Source organism: Thunnus maccoyii, chromosome 1, assembly GCF_910596095.1.
Source record: "Thunnus maccoyii chromosome 1, fThuMac1.1, whole genome shotgun sequence".
NCBI lineage: Eukaryota > Metazoa > Chordata > Actinopteri > Scombriformes > Scombridae > Thunnus > Thunnus maccoyii.
The window spans coordinates 11,400,011-11,419,557 of NC_056533.1; the positions used below are offsets into that span (position 1 = coordinate 11,400,011).

General features: G+C 40.5%; 1 protein-coding gene across 1 annotated transcript in view; it reads right to left on the reverse strand.

Annotated features, from left to right (window-relative positions):
* Nucleotides 1-19,547, reverse strand: part of tox3 (TOX high mobility group box family member 3) — a 44,216-nt gene that overhangs the window by 13,746 nt on the left and 10,923 nt on the right. Inside the window, exon 2 of the mRNA XM_042419822.1 lies at nucleotides 6,838-6,903. Coding sequence (XP_042275756.1) covers nucleotides 6,838-6,903 — 66 coding nt within the window. The remainder of the gene's footprint in view (nucleotides 1-6,837; nucleotides 6,904-19,547) is intronic.

The window sequence follows — 19,547 nt, forward strand, 5'->3', positions numbered from 1 at the left end:
AATGTGCAGGGGAGCCAGGGTCCAGTTTCTCTGCATCAAACAGATCCAACAATGTGACCCTCCTGCATTCAGTTGTATTGGCGACATTCTGCTTCATCTTTGCAGAGATCCCCAGCACCTGTAAACCATGGAAGAGAATAAGGGAATGTGTTTGTGCATTATCTGTCCCTGCTCTGCCATAGGCCTGCATACAGTCAATGCCTCAAGATCTTTAGGAGGGCCATAGTTCACAATGTGGTGGACACACCCATCCCAAGAGCAGAGGTAGCGATGACAACGCATAGGACAGATTAGGGATCAGTGAGGGAATTTGTGATGTGTTGCTTGATTTCACTGTCTGTTTCAGAATAGTACATGTCCACAAGCCAGTTTTCGGAGTTGTCAGCAGCCCCAACAGGATATACTGACTTGTCTTCAAGCACTTCACAGTAGAGTCTTCCGTAGTCATCAAGAGATTTGCAGTAAATAACAGTCTTCTCTGTATGAGGCCCTTTTGACTCCAGCTCCCTGACCAACCATGAAAATGTCTCTGTAGGGTCAGAGGACACCTTCTTTATGGTGAGGCAAATGTTGGGACCATCCAGGCTTTTCACAATTTCAATGCTGTCCTGCATACCCAGGTGCTTAATCACACTCTGCCTTGTTGCCAGAGATGCTGTCGCTGTGATTGCCAATATAGGGAATGCTGCTGGAAGTATGGAGCGTAGTTCTGCCACACATCCACATCACTCTCTGAAAGGAGCACTGTAACAAAATAATACCAATGATAAATGTCAATATTGGCAAACAGTGTCAAAAAAGTTAATTGACTATTATATAACACTATAACACCCCTTTGTTTTGAGTAGAATTAGTAAAGGTGTATAAACCACTTCATTGTAGCCTAGACCAGGGGTTCCCAAACTGTTTCATGTCAAGGACCCCCACAATAGATGCATAATAGACCATGGACCTCTATTAGAGAGGATTTTGTCTTAAGGAAACCCTTCTGAGCAAATTTTTATTGTTAGGTGTGAAGATAAAAAGGAAGTCTTTACAGTAAATCAATGATAAAACTTCAACATCTTTATTTGTTTCTTTGTTGTTCCAAATTCCAAAAAATGGCATAAAAGTTAAAATATTCTATTACCCCTTTTGCTGGGGACCTCCTACAACCCTCTCAAGGACCTGTCTGTCCCTGGACCCCAGTTTGAAAACCACTGGCCAGGAGTCATCAGGTGATGCAACATGTGAAGCAGGCTAAATGTGGGGATGGAGGACAATAAAATGCCAGTGTTATTAAACTTAGACAGGAACTTTTAGCACACATTTGATGTGAATGCTTCTTCCCAGCAAGCAATTTTGCATTTACAAGATATTTGATAGTTGTCTATACATAGACCTGTCAGCTAGGCTAACACATGGCTAAATTTGGGCTGAAAGTGAAAGTTTAGTAGATGTCTAATGAAATGAAATGATACCAACACTGTGTATTTATTGTTTACTTTGCTTACATGATATCATGAATCTCACAAGCTGTGTAGGCAAAAACTACATTGAACCAATTTAAGTTTGAAGACAAGTTTGTCTAGAATTTGACTAAATCAGGGCTATATCTAGCCTGGCTGTTGAAATTATGGCTATTGCTAGCTGGGTCTCTTAAAGGAGGCTAAATAAACGTAAGAGAATAATGACGATGAGACTTACCACTGAACGACAGTATGGACCTCATCCACAGCCATCCCCACAAGACGTTTGCAAAAATCAATTTGCAAAATCTTTCTCCACTTATCATTTGCTGAACGATGGACAAGAGTCCCTTGGCAATGTCTTCATCTTTATTTTGGTTCTTCGATGCACATGCGGCAGGTATGCCCATGTCATTCAGGATTTTGACCCACTCTTCCATTATAGGGACAAGTGGACTGATCACCAGGACAATGGCATCCTCTGGCCATTGCTTGGGATTTTGTTTGGCTAGCAGCGAACATGTCATTGGTCATACCTGGTATATCAAACTTTTGCCAAACTCTGTCAGCAAGCAAGTTAACGTTAAACGCAAGCTAGTGTTTGTCAAGCAAATACCTTAAACAAAGCTGTTACAGTGGTTTCAAACTGTTACACTGAGTGTAAACTGGCTACTTGTGAAAAAATACAGTCGTAGTACAGTCCATTCTCACATCTCAGGATGCTAATTGGACTGTAAACAATGATCAGTGCATGGAAAAGGAAGTCTTGGCCCAGATATCCGGTTTAGCCAGCAGCTACACCAGAAGCCCTGAAACATTGGCTGTTGCCCTCAGAGGCTAAATCGCGGTCAGAAGATAGTCGATGGGTTCCGAGATTGTATAGGCCATTGTATCCTATAGGCTGGTGCATTGTGACATGAATTACAGAGCCAACCAAGAGACTCAAGACAAACGTCAAGGTAGAAGGTTGGCTGAGGTGAACTCCACTTTTGTAAGAAAGCAGTACAAACATCACCGTGACCTTTAAGTGAAACACAGACATGTACATGGGGAGCAGGAATGCTTGTGTTTAGTGTCTGTTCAACAGCATTGAAGTGGAGGAGAGAGAAAGAAAAAAAAATTACAGTGGGGGAGGGAAGATGGCGCAAGATCAGTATCAAAGACTAGGCTTGTGTACATTGCCTCTTTTTGTTAATGATGATACAAATTAACATCTGCACCAGGGGCACTGATAATGGAGACATGGCGTTAGTGTCTCATTTGTAGGGGGTATGGAAGATGTCAGCTGTCCACGAAGAAAGGCTGTCTCCCCGGGGAAGAGGTGCCAGATCCTACTGGAACCCACAGAGTGTTACAGTGTTGCACACTGTCTGGTGTCATTTCACATAAAGCCAGTCTAATTCTGCACCAGGAGCAGCTTAGGGGGCTCTGATTGGAGATTAAGAGATGCACAATCCACTTTCTTCGCATCACCAGCCTGATTATCCATTTGAATTGTTCTGAAAGGCTCAGCAGAGCCAAGTGCCAAGCCAGATGCTGGCTTGGGATGTGCAGGCATGTACATGTTAAGGGGTGGGCAAGGGACAGAGAGACACAACAGAGAGAGAGTGAGAGTAGTGTGTGTGTGTGTGTGTGTGTGTGTGTGTGTGTGTTTCCATTGGCAGCCACTGGGTTCAGTGGTATGAGGGCAGAGCAGGGCTTGTTACAGAGAGGTCTGATGTAACTAGCACGAGCATCCTGAGCAGGTGTTTGGGAAATCTGCAGTCCTCAGTGCTGATTGGAAGTGGTAAACCTGGATCAACTATACTGCATTGCAAACTGAGAAATCAAATTAAAATTAAAGTGTGGGGTTTATCTACTTCCAGATAAGTATATAAAATCAGATAAGTCAATTATATAAAAAAAAAATGCTTTAATGACATCCACATACTCCCTATACTGAGCTTAGTTTGCAAATAAGTATATTGTAGGATTACGGATAATATCTAATAATGACTTGTTTGTGTACAGTAGTGCATTAAGTACAGTTAATGCAAAATAAAATGTACTGTTACTGATGTAAAGACAAAATACTGGGAAAATAGTAAAAGGACAACAGAACTTTATCTCTGTGGTAAATAGTATCTGTTTGTTTATATACAGTATGCACATTGTTTAACTCCATATATAATAAATGAAACCCCACAACAATGTTTACAACAATACACACACAGGGAGATGACTAGAAGATGTTTATCAGTGAATTTTCTCTTACGATATTATGTCCCTGTGCTGCCACGGTGCTCTTTCAATATCAGGACAAAGAGCAAGAAAAAGCTTTTCAGGCAATATTCCCAGTCCTTCAATAAACGTAGTAATGCAATTCACAGATGCAATAACCAAGACATGTTAAAGGCAGCAGCATGCAATTACTGCATATAATAGGCCTCAGAATCAATAGAGGCAGGATTGAGGATCCTGTTTCAAATATCTAGACAGGCAGAGTGCAGCTACTCAAATGACAACATCAACCATGGCACCCCTAATCAACATTATTTCAAATTTGGATCATTTGTAGTCCATTTCTACATATTTATAGTTCATTACACGTCTCTAATTTGATTGGGAGAGTAAAGTGATACATCTGAGTGGAACACAATCTCAGTGTACAGTATCCTTTTCCCTGAGGGAAGCAGTCAAGCTTTCCCTGCTAGGATGTATGCTTTACCAGGCGCACCAAGGTCATCTTATCTCATCCTCTAAGTGCATAAGGTAAATGATACACCGGACATTTAAACAGCAAAGCAGGTCTGCTGTTCTGATGCAAAAGCATTCTGCCTCTTACACAAAACATGCACAATTTAACTATACAGTATGTGTTATGCAGACCAATAGTAGCCTGATATAAACAGATGGACATTTAGCTTTAGGACCTTTTGCACAAAAATAACTATTGTATATGCATACTGTATATTAAATAAGAGGTAAAGCAAAAGGAAGGATATAGAGCGAGGTACAAGAGAGGACATGCTGTAGCATTGTAGCTAGGCTAGTTGAATCTTTCTATGAAGGCAATAAAAATGTGTATAAATCCAATTGATAATTCAAAGCCAAGTCATACAATGCCTTTGTCCCCTACTATTTATTTTTTTACATCTTCTAATATTTTTTCCAGACCTAATTTGAGAAAGAGGTGTAACTTCATAGAAAAGAGGGAGTGTATCTTCATAATGGGGCCCAACCAATACTGGATTTTTGGGGTCGATGCCGATACCAATATTAGGGAGTAAAAAACTTCCAATTTCTATATATCGGCCGTAAACACACATTTTTTGCAACAATCCCTCAAATGTGGTTATCAAACACTTGTGACAAAGATATGTGATAAAGACATGATATTTTACAGTTTAACAATAAACTTAATTGTATAAAATGGCATCAGTGCACTGAAACAGTAAACTTCACTGAGAATTTAATAATTATAAATAACTATATACATATGTAGTAAACTTGAATTAACAAAAAGGATCAAATATACATAAAATGCTGCAAAACAAAAAAAATACATCAGCGCATATTGGACAACATATACACCGATACCAATATATCTGTGATAGGCCAATATCAGCCAATAATATCAGCTCACCAATATATTGGCTGGGCTCTACCTTGTAAACTACATAAAGGGTGCCTCTTTTTATACAATACCCTCTGGTTTGATCTGAAAACAAGAGCTAATCAAATGTGTTGACATAAGTTTAGCTGTCAAAATCATGAAGCCCTCATATGGGAGACTTCCCGCTGTACCCTCAGCCCAAAGCTGATAAATAAAGTAGATTAGTAACATTACAGAATAGATAGTGTGAAATCTCACAATTCAAAGTAGAAGTCACTTTAATCTTACTTTTTCTCAGGTTGCTACAAACAAATACATTGGACACTCCATTGCTTGAAAGGAAAAATCTATGCTTAAGACTTCTTCTTGTCTCTCTCTCTCTTTCTAAGCACAATACCATCTGTGCCCTAACACTGGAAACAGTTGTTCCTTTTGATAAAATGCAAATGAGTTGGGCTGTTTTTTATCAAGGAGTCCCCCTCAGCCCACCCCTTCCCCCTTCCCTGACTGCCACAGTGGGCCCTCACAGCTGGGGGCTGAACGCTCTCCAAGCAGCTTGTGTCGGCGTGGTCCCCGCTGCAGTGAGCCTCAGCAGCCCGTGGATACAGAGGATGCGCCCACTCAGCGTAAATGTGGGGGAAAATTAAACTTCTTCCAGAATTCTCTGTGCCTTTGTGAGGCCACCACTTTATGAACATGAGGCCACACGCTCCAAACACTTCTGTGTAGCTGCCTGAGCTTGAATGTCACAGTTGCATCCCGACTGCCCTTCTGACATGAATGAAAACAATAAGGTTAACAATGATATGTATCTCAGTATTTTGGAGCTGTGTAATGACGCTTTGCTGTGGGTTTTGGAGCAAGATCAATCTCCCCTGCTAAACTGGATGAGATTGGACCGTTTGAACCACAGAGGATGACGGGTATTTTTGGTGCACTTTTCTCTAATGACAGGGCAGCAGAGTGGGTGGAGGGGGAATAAAGCGGGTAAATTTAGCACACTGTTAGGACTACTATGGCTCAGAGAGGCGGTTATATACCTCCAGTGAAAAAAAACTATCCCCTTCTTCCTTTTAAACGTGACAGTACAGTACACAGAGTTATTCCAGCAGCTCCACAGACTCAGATTGCCGGTGACATTTCACTTTTTATAAGTGTCAGCAGATAAAGTGGCTGTGAGAGCGACAGGACTACAGAATCTCTTTGGGCTCCTTCATTATGTCTTTGAAAAGAGGACGAAACCAGGGGGTTATATCTTCACCTTTCTGGGATATCACTTAATGTTACTGGGTGCTGTTACTGGTAAAGACAGTCAGATCAGATGAGCGTCAGCTTCAGAAGTTACTATAAGACAATATAGGATGAGCCTAACTCATCTTTCTGTAGGCTTAGTGTCTTATGTGGGTCTCAGGACAAAAAATGAGCAGGCAACATTTCAGGCAATAAAAGTAATGTTACCTGTGACAGAGATGGAGAAACTGAAATTCATCATTGTAGATATTATGGAGGGCTTTATGAAATATTGGGCTTATGCTTTATGATATCGGTCTATTTCCTTGAATAGTGAATCAGGAGCCACAGAGAAATATTAAAAAAGAGCAATTTATACAATGACACCTATGAAAAGGCCTAACTAAATGAAAACTATATTTAGGTATTAACAAGTAAGAAACCAATAAAGACGCATTTACTCACTGTACTTGGCTGCATGTGTATTGAAAAGTACTCTTCATTACTTTAATTTTCTATGTTCAAAGGGGGATTTTAATATGGAAAAAGTAAAGAAATACTCACATCACCAGCAGCAAGCAGGGCACCGTTGGCCTCCGCCATGTTCATGTAGTTGTTGTTATTCTGGAACTGCGAATGAAGACAAAAAACACTATCAGCTTGCTAGTGTCAAGATAACATCCAGTGTTACTCGAGCTCTCCCTTTCATAATGGACACCTGTCACTCAGACAGATTGTCACACTTGGCACTGAATGTTTACACACTGGGTTAACCCCTTTCTCTACTTGCACAAGTGCATTCTGCCACTTTGCCATTATTGTGACATGACGAGAGGCATGTGAGAGGCCCAGGCCAATTCAAACCAGGGTAATGAGAATCTGGTCTGGCTATTCAGCTCTTATGGGATGGCAATTAAGGATATGTTTGCATCACAAAGCCAAGTATCAAGATGCAGTAGCAGGTTATCAACTTTAAATAACCTATGGGAGAGTGGTGATACTGAGGGGAAATAAGGAGGTGGAGAGTGTTTTTAATATGGGTGGAGTACATTTTTGGTTAATGGGAGCTGGTTTAAACAATTTATTCCATCAGCATATTTTTTTTTATATGTATCCATGCATCCATAATCTGATTTGCGATCATAGCCTTTATTGGTTAATATCAGAGTTGGTCTCAGAGTAATGATGGTGGTGAAATAAGTGCCACACTGTGAAGACACATTAGTGTTTAAGACAGTTGATAAGCTATTAAAACCCTGTACTTTGGTAAGAAATAACATGTTTTCACAACATCCCCCGCCTCTCCCAACCCACACATAGCCTGCTGGCAAAATGGCAGCCACTTCCTTTCTTCGGAGACACAACCATGCTGACAGGTAGGAACAATAGGACATAGAATGAAGAATTATGGGCCAGCAGCTGGGCCCAGGAGCACAATGCACCTCACTGTGAGTGAGGAGTGCAGACCCAGCCTACACGGCTTGGAGGAGAAAGAAGCACAGCGCGTTGTGTTTTCATGAGGTTCCACTGAGAACACTCTCCCTATTTTCAACAAAGCTCTGCAGTAATCTCTTTTGTGTGTTTATTACAAAGTCACTCTCTTAAAACATTATGAGTGATGAAGAACTCCAATAGACATGGGGAAGGAGAGAGAGAGAGAGAGAAATAGCTTCTTATCTTAGCAGAGGCCAAACAATAGTGGAAACAAATTAAGATCAGAGCGAACTGAGAAGTGCATTAATATATTTTCTAGCCCTTTGTGTTTTTTTCTCTTCTCCTATTCTTCTGAGTGGTTAGTATGCGAATGTAATTACCGAAAGAACTGCTGCTAATCAACTGCGAATGGTATCCATTAATTAGTCTATGCCCTGGAGAGAGAGTGGGGAATCAGCAGCAATGTTAACAGTGTTACGCACCAATGAGAAAGGGAGCCACAAGCTCTGCTAGCAGTTGCTGAAGCAGGTGGTTTGCACTCTCTAGGCCTCCAGTGCCATCTTACCTGGAGCTGCCCCACTAAACTATATCTGACTCGAGCAACGGGATTTACATGTTTGCTTATAAGACCCATACACACAAAGGCCCACATGGCCCTCAAGTGAGAAACATCTGTCAATAGGTAGTACTTCTTCACTTCCCAGCTGTGTGTAACTTTGAGACATGACATGGCTTGGTTACGTCAGCCACTCGGCTGATAATTAACCTTATGCTGGGCTTATCTTGGAAGTGTTACTCCTTCCCTCTTCTTCTTTTAGATAACAAATTGAAGTCTCAGAGATATCCCTCTCTATTCAAGCACTAGGAACATTGTTCTGATTGTGGGGGGAGATAGAGCAGTGCTGTCTCTGTTTCTTCTATCCCCGTGTCTCCCCGGATATGAATACGATTTTCAAGAGTGAGCATACAATTGCACTTCATTGTAAATAGTTCCCTGAGAATACAGACGGATCTGAAATCTTAAAGCTACTTTTAATATACTTTTCAGCCTGTTGCATGGGAGGAAGCACACTGAGAAAGGTTTCTGTAAGCGGCGTAGCTTTGTGTCAGATTCCGTGCAAATGTCTTGGTGGCATTAATAGTCACACATTTTCAACTCAATTACTTGCCACATTACGCACCACTGGTTAATGTGCATGACAATTTCACAAGCATGTAATTGTTTATACGTCAGGAAGCCATGTGTCATTAAAACAAACATCACACTGAGAGGTATGGTTGAATTACATACTGTAAGCACAGACATTGATCTGGATCACATTAGCTTCATTAGAGGAAACACAATCAAGTTAAGTCCAAGTGCTAATTAGTGGTGTGAAATTCCCTGGGCTCTGTCTGTGTGAGTCACGTTTTATTGTGTTTCCAGGGCCCTTAAAGAGCAGTTCCAATTCCAAAGAGAACTGTGACTAACATCCCAAGAAATGTCCCCAGCCACCGGTATCAATCTTCACCATTAAAACTGTACAATGTCTCGGCACAGCCCAGGCCAGAGCCCTCGGTGGACAACCAGAGTAGGGAGTGGAGATTGTTATTGTTATTCCCAATTCATTTTTTTGGGTGGGAGGGGGGGAAGGGGCATTTGGTGTTCATGTTCGTGGCAGTGCCGATTGAGTCAAATGCCAGATGAAATTAAGTGTGATTGGAGGGACCACGCAGCTGACGGTAAGGGACCGCAGTAAAATGGGTCAGCACAGACAATGAAGGCTCTGTAATTAAAATGATGTGACGAGCTAGAAGAGAGCTGCGGCGGCCATGAAAGGGACCAAACAACCGTGCGTGTGCACGGAAAGGCACATTGAAAACAGAGATGTACATAAATGAAATGTTTGGGACTGAAATCACTTGATTTTTGTGAAATAATTGTTCCTGAAACACAATAAACTTGCTTTGAATGTCTAGTACCAGCCCGGGTAGTGATGTTACATGCATTCAAGAAAAGCATTTCCAAAAAAAAAATCAGCCATGTACTTCTTGTGCTTTGCCTCTTCTGGCAGAAGGGAACCATAGGGAAGCCATAGGAAAAAAAAAGTGCTTTAAAATAGCTGTGGGGAAGGAGGCTTTTATTAACAGAGTGAATTTGCGGTTAAAGGTGCTCTGTAATATGAGTCAGGCACGGCTACATGGCAGAGCAAACACTGGGCACTCAGTGTTTTTATTTCTCCTTCTGCACCACCAGCACATTTCTTCAATAACTGTTTAACAGGAGAGAATTAAGAGCTTACATAGACCCTGATCCTAACGTGAAAAGACTCCACTGTCTGCATGATCGCAGGCAGACAGAAAACCAAGCAACCTCGCAGTGAATGGGATGAATATGAATTTCTCTCTCTTGCTGTAAATGCACAGTACTGCCATTCTTTTTCGTCTGTCTGAGTAAAGATAATACTTTAAGGATATTCTTTGAGTCATAGTGAGGTATTCATTATCAAACAAAACAGTTACAATCAGAATTTAAATCACAAGCATCAGCATGCATACTGCACACTTTTTATTTTTCGGACTAACACCAGTGTAATTTTGACAGTTGATTTTTTCCCCACCTTTTAAATCCCAGTGCAGGAATATTTGTATGAAAGAATGTCCAGTGGGAAATAAGGTGTTTTACAGCTATTATAGCAAACAAAATTATTTCAACCTTGGGGCGAACACAATATTGCACCAACATGACCCCATCTCACCCCCAATATGATGGAGTAACCACACAGATCCTATCAGTAAACATGAACTGGACAACCAAGATCCACAGAATACACGCCTGAAGAGCCTCTGATAGCACAGCTGCCATCTCTGCATGCATACAAATAGAAAAACATGCGCTGGCCAATACCTTCTCATCTGAACATCAAATACGGCTTTGTCAATGGTCATTGAATAATAAAGAATGACTGAGAAAGATGCATGGCACAGCTGTTTTCCATTTAAAAAAACTTCAAGAACAAAAAAGTGAGCTTTCTTTAAATCTGCATTTTCAAATCAGCTTCAGCCGTCTGCTCCTCGGTTTTTATAGTTCAATCAAAAAGTCACAACATCAGTGCTGTCTGTCAGCAGGTAAGCAAATTGGACACATTCTTCCTCCCCACTGAAAACCACCAAACTAATTCAATCAAGAGCCCAGGCTTTTCCAGAAACATATCAACTGCTGACAAGCGATTTTTACAGTTCAGCTTGAGCTCAGTAATCACAGCCTAGCATGTGTTCTGTGGAACATGACACTTGTGCTAATATGTTCTCCAGTGGTCTCCATAAAAGACAGCGAAAACACCACAGTTAAAACTCAATCTCCAATCCAGAGAAACCCACGGTAATTTGCTATGTATTATTTTATTCAATTTCCTCTAAAGCTCGGCATACCGCCAAGTTTGAGCCTCTCATTCAGTGCGGGGGATTGGAGACTCAAAAGAGCAGTACCATTTCCTTTCCTGCAGTCTTGGTTGGGCCCTGTTGTAGCCTCGGGAAAGTTATCTTCTGATTCCCGAGGTCCTCCTCACCAAATACATGCTCATTTACAACCCAATTCAGCATAAACACTCTGCAGCTGCCTCTCTGGTGCTCACAAGGCCTATTCACACCCAGCAGGCCATCATGCATGCAGTGCCAAGCTGACATACTGTATATAGACATATTTCCTCCTATGTGTGCAGCAGTCAATTTGTAAAGCGACTCCACAAAACAGCATGTCCACACAGCCGGCTCCCAAGCTGTGTTCTGATCTGCAGGCCGAATCGATTGGTAATTCAGTTTAAAGCTAAAATCATTACTCCCCCAGCCCAGCACTGTCTTCCACTATTAGCACTGCAAGTCTTCAACTACATAAGGTAGCATTGAATGGAAGTTCGTTGTAAGCATCTCATTCTTCCTCTGCCTCTCAGTGTGAGTACCATCACAACAGAGCGGTGGGTCCAGCGTGAGAAAAAAAATCTAGGTCTTATCTGGGATCCGAATCAAGCTGATGACAGTTTTGTTCAGGCTGTGTGCTGATTATCTCCTCTCTCACACCACACTGACCGCTGTGGCCCGAGCTAGTGTCATCGCAGCTTGTTTTGCTTTAGTAAATGTGGACCTAGAGGCGCAGTTTAAATCCTTGCTGGGATATCTAACTTGCAATAAAAGACCATGTTCCCTGCTACACTCACTTTATTTAGTGCTACGTTTGACATTCAAGTGTCTATACTAAACGAAACCTGGCCTGTACTCCTTTAAACTTATAGAAGATGTTGTCAGTAGAGTCTATTGAAATTTAGATCATAAATTAAAGATGTAGGTAGTCATGAATAAACCCAAAAACAGAGCCTCTGTTCTTCAAATGACTCTTCATGGTAGAGGAACATTACCAGTCTGTCACGGGGCATGAAAGTAAGTTTGCATATCCAACCAAAACGACAAGCTTAACTATCAAAATAAAGGAAAAACTTTAAGCGATTTCACAGCTCAGCAAATACGTATTATGCTTTTTCAAGCTTCCCAGTCATTATGGCAGTGTTGAAAGACAGTAAAAGGCGAGCTATAGTTTGTGCGTTCAGCATATTCCTTGGGGCTAAATTTATATTCAGCACAGACGCAGTGTACACAAGCAGACCAGGGCAAACAGTATTTGTAAGATCTCTGCATTTCTTTTAAAGTATTTGAGAATGAGATTAGTGGAGTTTACTGCATTAGTTCACACATTGGTTCACAGAAAAGTAAACTTCTGGCACACACTGTATTATCGGAATCCCCTCATCTTTTACAACTAGCAAGTAAAAAAAAAAAATAATGCTATCTTCAACGCCTGCTTGACAACAGTAATGTTATGGTGCCTAAACTGTGTTAACTAAAGTATTCTATGATTTTTGAGACCTTCAACCATATATTACTGGGTCCCCCAATGTAAAAGCATAGTTAAAACTAACTGACATTGTAAAATAACGCTACATCCTTGGCTTCTCTATCATCCCGTTTTATGTGTAAGTGTTGATTCTAAGAGTAAACACAGTGACAACTCATTAACACATTAACACCATAGTTTTGTAGCATAAAGTAGCCACATCCAACGCCACCATGTTGCACAATGAAACTAAAATACACTGAGGTTCACCATAGCTACTGTTTTCTCTGAGGCCTAAGACTTGCAAATGCTGCCAAGACAAAGATGATCTAAGCATTTGTCATAATGGACCCATAGCCTGAGCCCAGTAGTCTCAACACTATGCAGGTCAACATCCAACATCCCGTTTTTTTTTCTAGCTGTTGAGTCTGCTCTGTACTCTCAAGAGCAAATCCTAAAAGAAAGCGCAAGCTAAATGGGGTTCCATCTTTGATCTGGTGGGGTGCAAAGCCATTGGCCCACAGCCACAAAGGAGCTTAGGCGATGGAGAGGGCCTCAGAAACATGGTGTAGCTTTCTCACAATGGCTGCTGTTGCATGGACACACAGCTCTTGAGGAAGAAACATGAGAGAGGCTTGGCTTGGTGGTGTTGTCTTGCTTTTACTGCTAAGCCATGTCTCAAGGCTGTTTACTCTCAGCAGCTTTGAAGCAACTCCAACTCAAGATGGTATCAGAGGTGTGGATTTTAACCGAGCTCGCTTTGCTGCGCTTGCCATTCTTCCACTACAGAGCAGAAGGGTGCTGTGGGGTTAAGGAGGCTAATAACTAAAAATTACATGGTTAAATGTCATACAGGAGAGAAACAGCTTTCTGCCACTGGAAATGGGTTTGTTTTTGGTGGCACTAATGGTGACGGTTGTGCTACTTCTCTTGGTTTGTCGGATGGATGGCTATGAGCTCTGGGACTTGGATTCATATAAAGCTCTATTGAAAGCTGCTGGGAGTGAAGTCCTCTCTTATTGCTCTTGCAGCACAGATGCATTTTTCTATTCCCAGTGTGCTGTTACTGGCTAATACACTCATTATAACCGGCTTTGGGAAAGTGCACAGTCAAGAGCTTTTAGTGATGGACCCACTAGTTCCTATCAAGTAATGGCACAGGAAGTAAATATTGGATTTTATGAGTAAAAACAATGCATGTTGCCCATTTACAGTACAGGTACAAAAGCCCAGTGTTTTCAAAGCAACAACATTAAGAGAAGATACATTGAGGTATTCAGCCCATTACGAGCCTTAATACAAAGTAAAGCATTCTTTTGAACAACGTTGCCCAGTGGCTAGCTTGGTTCAATGGTATCTGAAACAAATTATCATTAACTTCCAGAAATAAACAGTCTACAACATGAAAAATACTCTTTCTAGGGGCTGAGATATTTGAAAAAACACAAGAAATTATCAAAACTACTTCTATCTTTACAAAAATACTTTTTAAAAAGTATACAGCCAAATTCTCATATGTAGTTATGTATGCAGTCAGTTGGATGTTTCGTCAAAGTCTCTTTGCCTCTTCCTTTCAGTATGTGCTGTGACAGTACTTTCCAAGTTGGTGTGCAACCTGTGTCTTTTCTGTTATTCTTACCATAAACCCACAATGAGCACAAACCGACCAGTTGTTCAATCTCTATAAATCTGAAAAACACAAACTGCTGAGCGGTGACTCATATATCAGTCTATTATATACTACAGGGCTGACTGTATTAAACAAATGGCTAGGCCTGCAGCTGGAAAAGAGAGGCAATATAGAGAGAGCAGAGGTTATTGTCTAATTTAAATCTTGGCTGCTTTCCCAGAGCTGTACCACATTCCAATTTGTGGCTGTGTTGCTTGGCGCTACTGACAGAGGTCCGGCTGCAAATACTCTCCAGCTCCTCTCCAGAAATGTGTCTCCAAACTGACAATCAACAAGTTGGCGGAGATTAGTGGAATGACTGGGGCAAATTAGGTGAAATAATGAAAATGCACAGATATGGATGTTACTTTGAGCTGTTTCTGTACGTGCCTTTTTTTCCTCCCACTGTGGTTGCAACAATGTATCATTATGACTTGATGTGCAACAACAGAGGCTCATAAAGAAAGCAGTGCATTGCTTCTGTAATGTCTTTGAGTTCTATAATGAAATAGCAGCTGGAAAAGACATCTGTGAACACATAGTAGTTACAGAATGGTTGAGCAGACTCTAAGAAGCAATTAGCTATTTCAAGCATTCTTCTCCTTGGCATACTATTGTCCGTTCATCTGGTAGATTGACAGCACACCAGGACATCATTAGCAAACCTGACGGCTGTTGAGTCGCAGACATTGTTTTTCTTGTGACAGGAATCATCAGACTAAGTGCCTCGCTAATGTTTTTAACAGTATTTAAACTCAAAATGTCACTTTAACATTTCCTACTTCAAAAGCAGTGCGAGATTAAGATACCAGCTTTGAATAATTACAAACACTAAGCTTCAACTTTGATTCCATATCATTGCACTGACATTTAAAGAGATTCAGAACAAAGACACTCTACACATCTTTTAGTCATAACGCAAAAAAATGATTCCTCTCCTCTGTGTAAAACGACAGGTTGGAGATGAAAGGCACACAGAAACCTGGAGGTCTGCTGTGTGTTGAAGCAGTGCTTTTTTAAGAGAACAAGGTATGTTAGCAAAGTGCTCAGCTCTATGCAAAAATTCTTCTCTTTTGTTGATGATACTTGTCAGTGCATGGCCAATCAAATGTGACCATTTTTCCAAGACTCAATTTCCCTATTGATCATATCACACAAAGTAGTGAAAATCCATTCCAGTAATTTCAGCTTGTCACACAAAACTTACACTGCCATGCATAGAATATACACACTGAAATTTCAAAAAAAATAAACTTATGATTATAAATCAAAATAATTTGCAGAACCATTAGTCATGTAGATGTAGCTACAGTGGACATGTTCTTGAGTGTACTAGCAAATAACCCTGAATCTGTCTCTTTACAATTGAAAACAATCGGATACATTGTATTTGTACAAGCCCCCTTTACAGCTGTATTGATTTCCTCCTCTGACCACAGTTCCCTTCAGAGCACTTTTTTCCCATTACTCCAGTACAGGCAGCTAAAAAAGGGGGTCACTGACATTTTCTGTATTTGAGCCTTGACCTCTATTTTAGGACCATGCTGTGAGTTTCTTTGCTAAAATAAATGAGAGCAAGGCACAGTCTGCTCTGCACTCACACCTTCCTGTGCACATGTTCTCCCATCACTCTTCATTTGTCTTCATTAGGCTCATGTTTGACCCGCTTCTTCAATTCTCTGTGAGTATAATATATATATATATATATATATATATATATATATATATATATATATAGTCTGCAGAGAGCATCAGAACATGTGGTATTGTAGCCCAGATCTCCTGGCACCCTGTTGTACATATGCAGACGGGAGGATTTCACATTGAACTGCTCATCAACCATTTAAAAGAAGCCATAGCGAAGAACTGAGTAGATACTATATGATAGATTTAAGGGATGTGTGTTTATTTACAGCAATAAATGTAGATGTACAGTTTTAATTTTACAGTAACCTTTAACAGACTAAAATACATGTAAGAGGTTTTCCCATGTCAGTCAGGTGCATTCAGTCAATAAACTCTGAAACCCAAATGTCACTAATCCAATTAATCAATAGATAAACAAAGCCTGTCATGAGAAAATCAGTTATTTCAACAGGGGGCGCCGTGCTGGTAATACTGACTGCAGCTTTAAGTTGGAGTGAAAAACAGAATTCCCACTGTCAACTTGTCATCAGCTAATTTACCTGGAGCCAGAGGGGGAGATTCACTGGACACATAGGGAGAGTTAATCTCTTCATTCATCTTCGCTAAAGAGATCGACCCAATTAGCTTGCCACATTGACTGACAGCCCCTGTGTTTGCTTTTTTCCCCTCGACTTTTTCCCCGTCTTAAATCAGGAGTTATGCAGTTTATGCTGGCTCCAGTTGAAGGCCTCTAAAAATTATTCGAGGGTATAGTACAACAGTGAAATAATCATGATGTCTTTATTCAAATCTGTCGAGTCTGAAATATTCACCACTGCAATTTGCTGTGACTGATTAGCCAATGGAAGGGTTGCTTGGGGATAGCTCTCCAGAGCTCTGTAATTGAGGGGATTTGACTTGGGAGAGGTTTTTTTCTGCTGATAACTACACACATTCCCTTTTTAATGTACTTTTCTTTTTTTAGCTTCTCCTAAAAGCCAGTGCACACCAGAATTTTGACGCTTGCAGAAACAGCAGTATGTAGGACAGTTTATATTTCGATTGCCGTCCCTGAAAAATGTGATTCCACGTTGTGTTTCATCGGATGATTTAGCACAGTATCCCTGGCTGTGGCCCAGAGACCAGTCAGTGATGGTTGGCCTGGTCACTTCAGAGTTGTCAGATCTAGCAACTCAAAGATCAGGGACAACAATAGCCCTAAGGACTGCTACCATGGCCTCTGACATCCCACAATACATAGAATATAGAGAAAGTTCATGCGAATGTCTGTGTGCCACTACCTCTTTTATTCTAAAAGATATGAAGTCTTAATAATGCTACATTGGCATTTTGCAAAAATATTTTATGAACTTAATCATTTGGCATCTTTTTAATCTACGGATTCTATCTTTGGTTATTATCTTTAGAGTTATTTTGCCAACCACAGCGACCTATTATCTTAAAAGCTAATTTATTTTGTATTCGCCATATGGGGTCTTGTTATTTTAAATTGCTGAGGGAACATTTCTCCTGAGGTATAGCTTTCATGTCACATGTCACATCAAATCTACAGTATTTTGGTAAGTGATGACCTGTGACAATATTTCAAAAGTATGGATATATTCTGTGGCTGGCACATGTGAGGGATTGCAGGGCTTAACAGGGGATGATAAACAGTGCACTGAAAAGGGTAAGCCATCAAATAATGTCTAATAATGAGCTGTTTCATTATAATCCTGTATGGGTAATTATGAGATTAATATGTCAGTCCTGGTTTTGGCAGGTTCTGCAGCCAGGAAAGGCTATATTTACCACAGCCCATGTGCCACAATGCTCTGAAAACAGCTTTTTTTTCCACATTAAATCTCATTTATATTGCGCAGAAAAAAGAAGATATGCTGTTATTCTTTTCCAAAACACACCACTAATGCTCTGGGGCATGATTTGTCATTGTTATTCAGTGCTCGCTCACCTACACTTAAAACATGATCCTTCTGGATTTTAATTAAGCACCAAGGTACCTCCCAGGGGGTTCTGGCTTGGCAAAGGAAACTACTTTGATTTATGTACTACTTTGTTGTTTCTGCTTGAAGCTTGCCTGTTATGAGAGACTGTGGTGATGAATGAAAGAACCGGGCAATTATTCTTATTTGTTAATTAGTTCCTGTAAGGCATGTATTCTTCTGAAAATATCAATACACACTAATACTGAAGCTGAACATAGAGCTGTCTCTTTACTTGTCATCTCTCCACCACAAAACAATCAAACAGAAACCAGTGGCTATGCTCGGACTGGGAATCTTACTGTAAGCTGGGTGCATATTTATAACATGTTCAGCTAAATTTGTTGACACTTCACTGCTCAATCAACTAAAGCTGATAGGATTTTCTCTCAATATGTTCAGCATGCCAACAGGATAATACATCTATTTATATAGTTCCATGCATCCCCCATATCCCCCATACAGCAGAAAATAACACAATTCAGCAAAATACTTAGAATACTAAAGAATGCTATTTCACAACTGATTGTATTTTAACACAATTTACTGACTGTTGAATGAGTAATTATTGATAACACCAAACCAACATAATTCCATGAGCCAAAGTTTACATATTTGTCATTTAGCAATATGCCTGTCAGACCTGTAGAAGTATATCTGTGAGAGTATATCAACAAACCCAGTAAGAGGAAATATGATGTCTGTTTTATTCATAAGAATAAAACTAAAAAGATGTGTTACAGTCTCATTATCTCAAAACCTCCTTTTTTGTTCTTTAGTAATAAGAGGCAAACACTTTTCATAAAGATTAACATATATTTCAGGCAGTGTTGAATATGTACTATAACACCCCAAAGATATTACATTTGTTAGCCAAAGCTAATACTGTTGTTTCTGTTTCTAAATAGGTATTACTTAGTAATCGTATGGCATGGATAGCAGCCAGTTTTCAATATGAAGCTTAATAACTGGCAAGAGTGTAATCCAGACTACCCAGGTTTACAATACGCAGCTGTTTTTGATAACAGGCCACATGCCCTGCAATAACACAAAAACTCTCAAGTGATGTAACCTTGTTCAAATGATTATTTTTGTTACGCAACCTGGTTTCAAATGCACCATAGCTGTTACTGTGTTATGTTGTTGATCTCAGAACTGAAGTTTCTTTTAGTTTTAACTCATTATAAGTTTCTCTGGACAAGCAGCTGATTGATCATAATGTAAAAAACTCTCTTTTCTAACAACTTCATTTTGGCCTGTGGTGCCACATGTGGTGGCGGACATGCCTCATGATGAGAGTTGGAATAGAAGATGGTCAGCGACCTTAATGCCACAACAACAGCATCAGAGAAAGACCTTGTACGAGGTCTGCTCTCCTAGATGCATATCAGAAGCTAATGGAGTCTCGGATCTACAGGGGTGCCGCGGGATCGCTCCGATTAGCTCGTGGAACTGCTGAAGGTCACCACTGCTGAGCTGAGCAGCCACAAGCCTTCATAAAACCATGCAGCGTATCATTATTTTCAAAGTGTTTCATTATGGACGGTTAACCTTGGATAACTCCGGCCTAACACTTTAATCAGCTGCCTGTAATGCCTTTGAAACAGTGTAATCATTCAGCTTCTCTTCTTGTTTATCAGCGGGTAAGACACAAATGTACTGAAGCCTATTAAAAAAG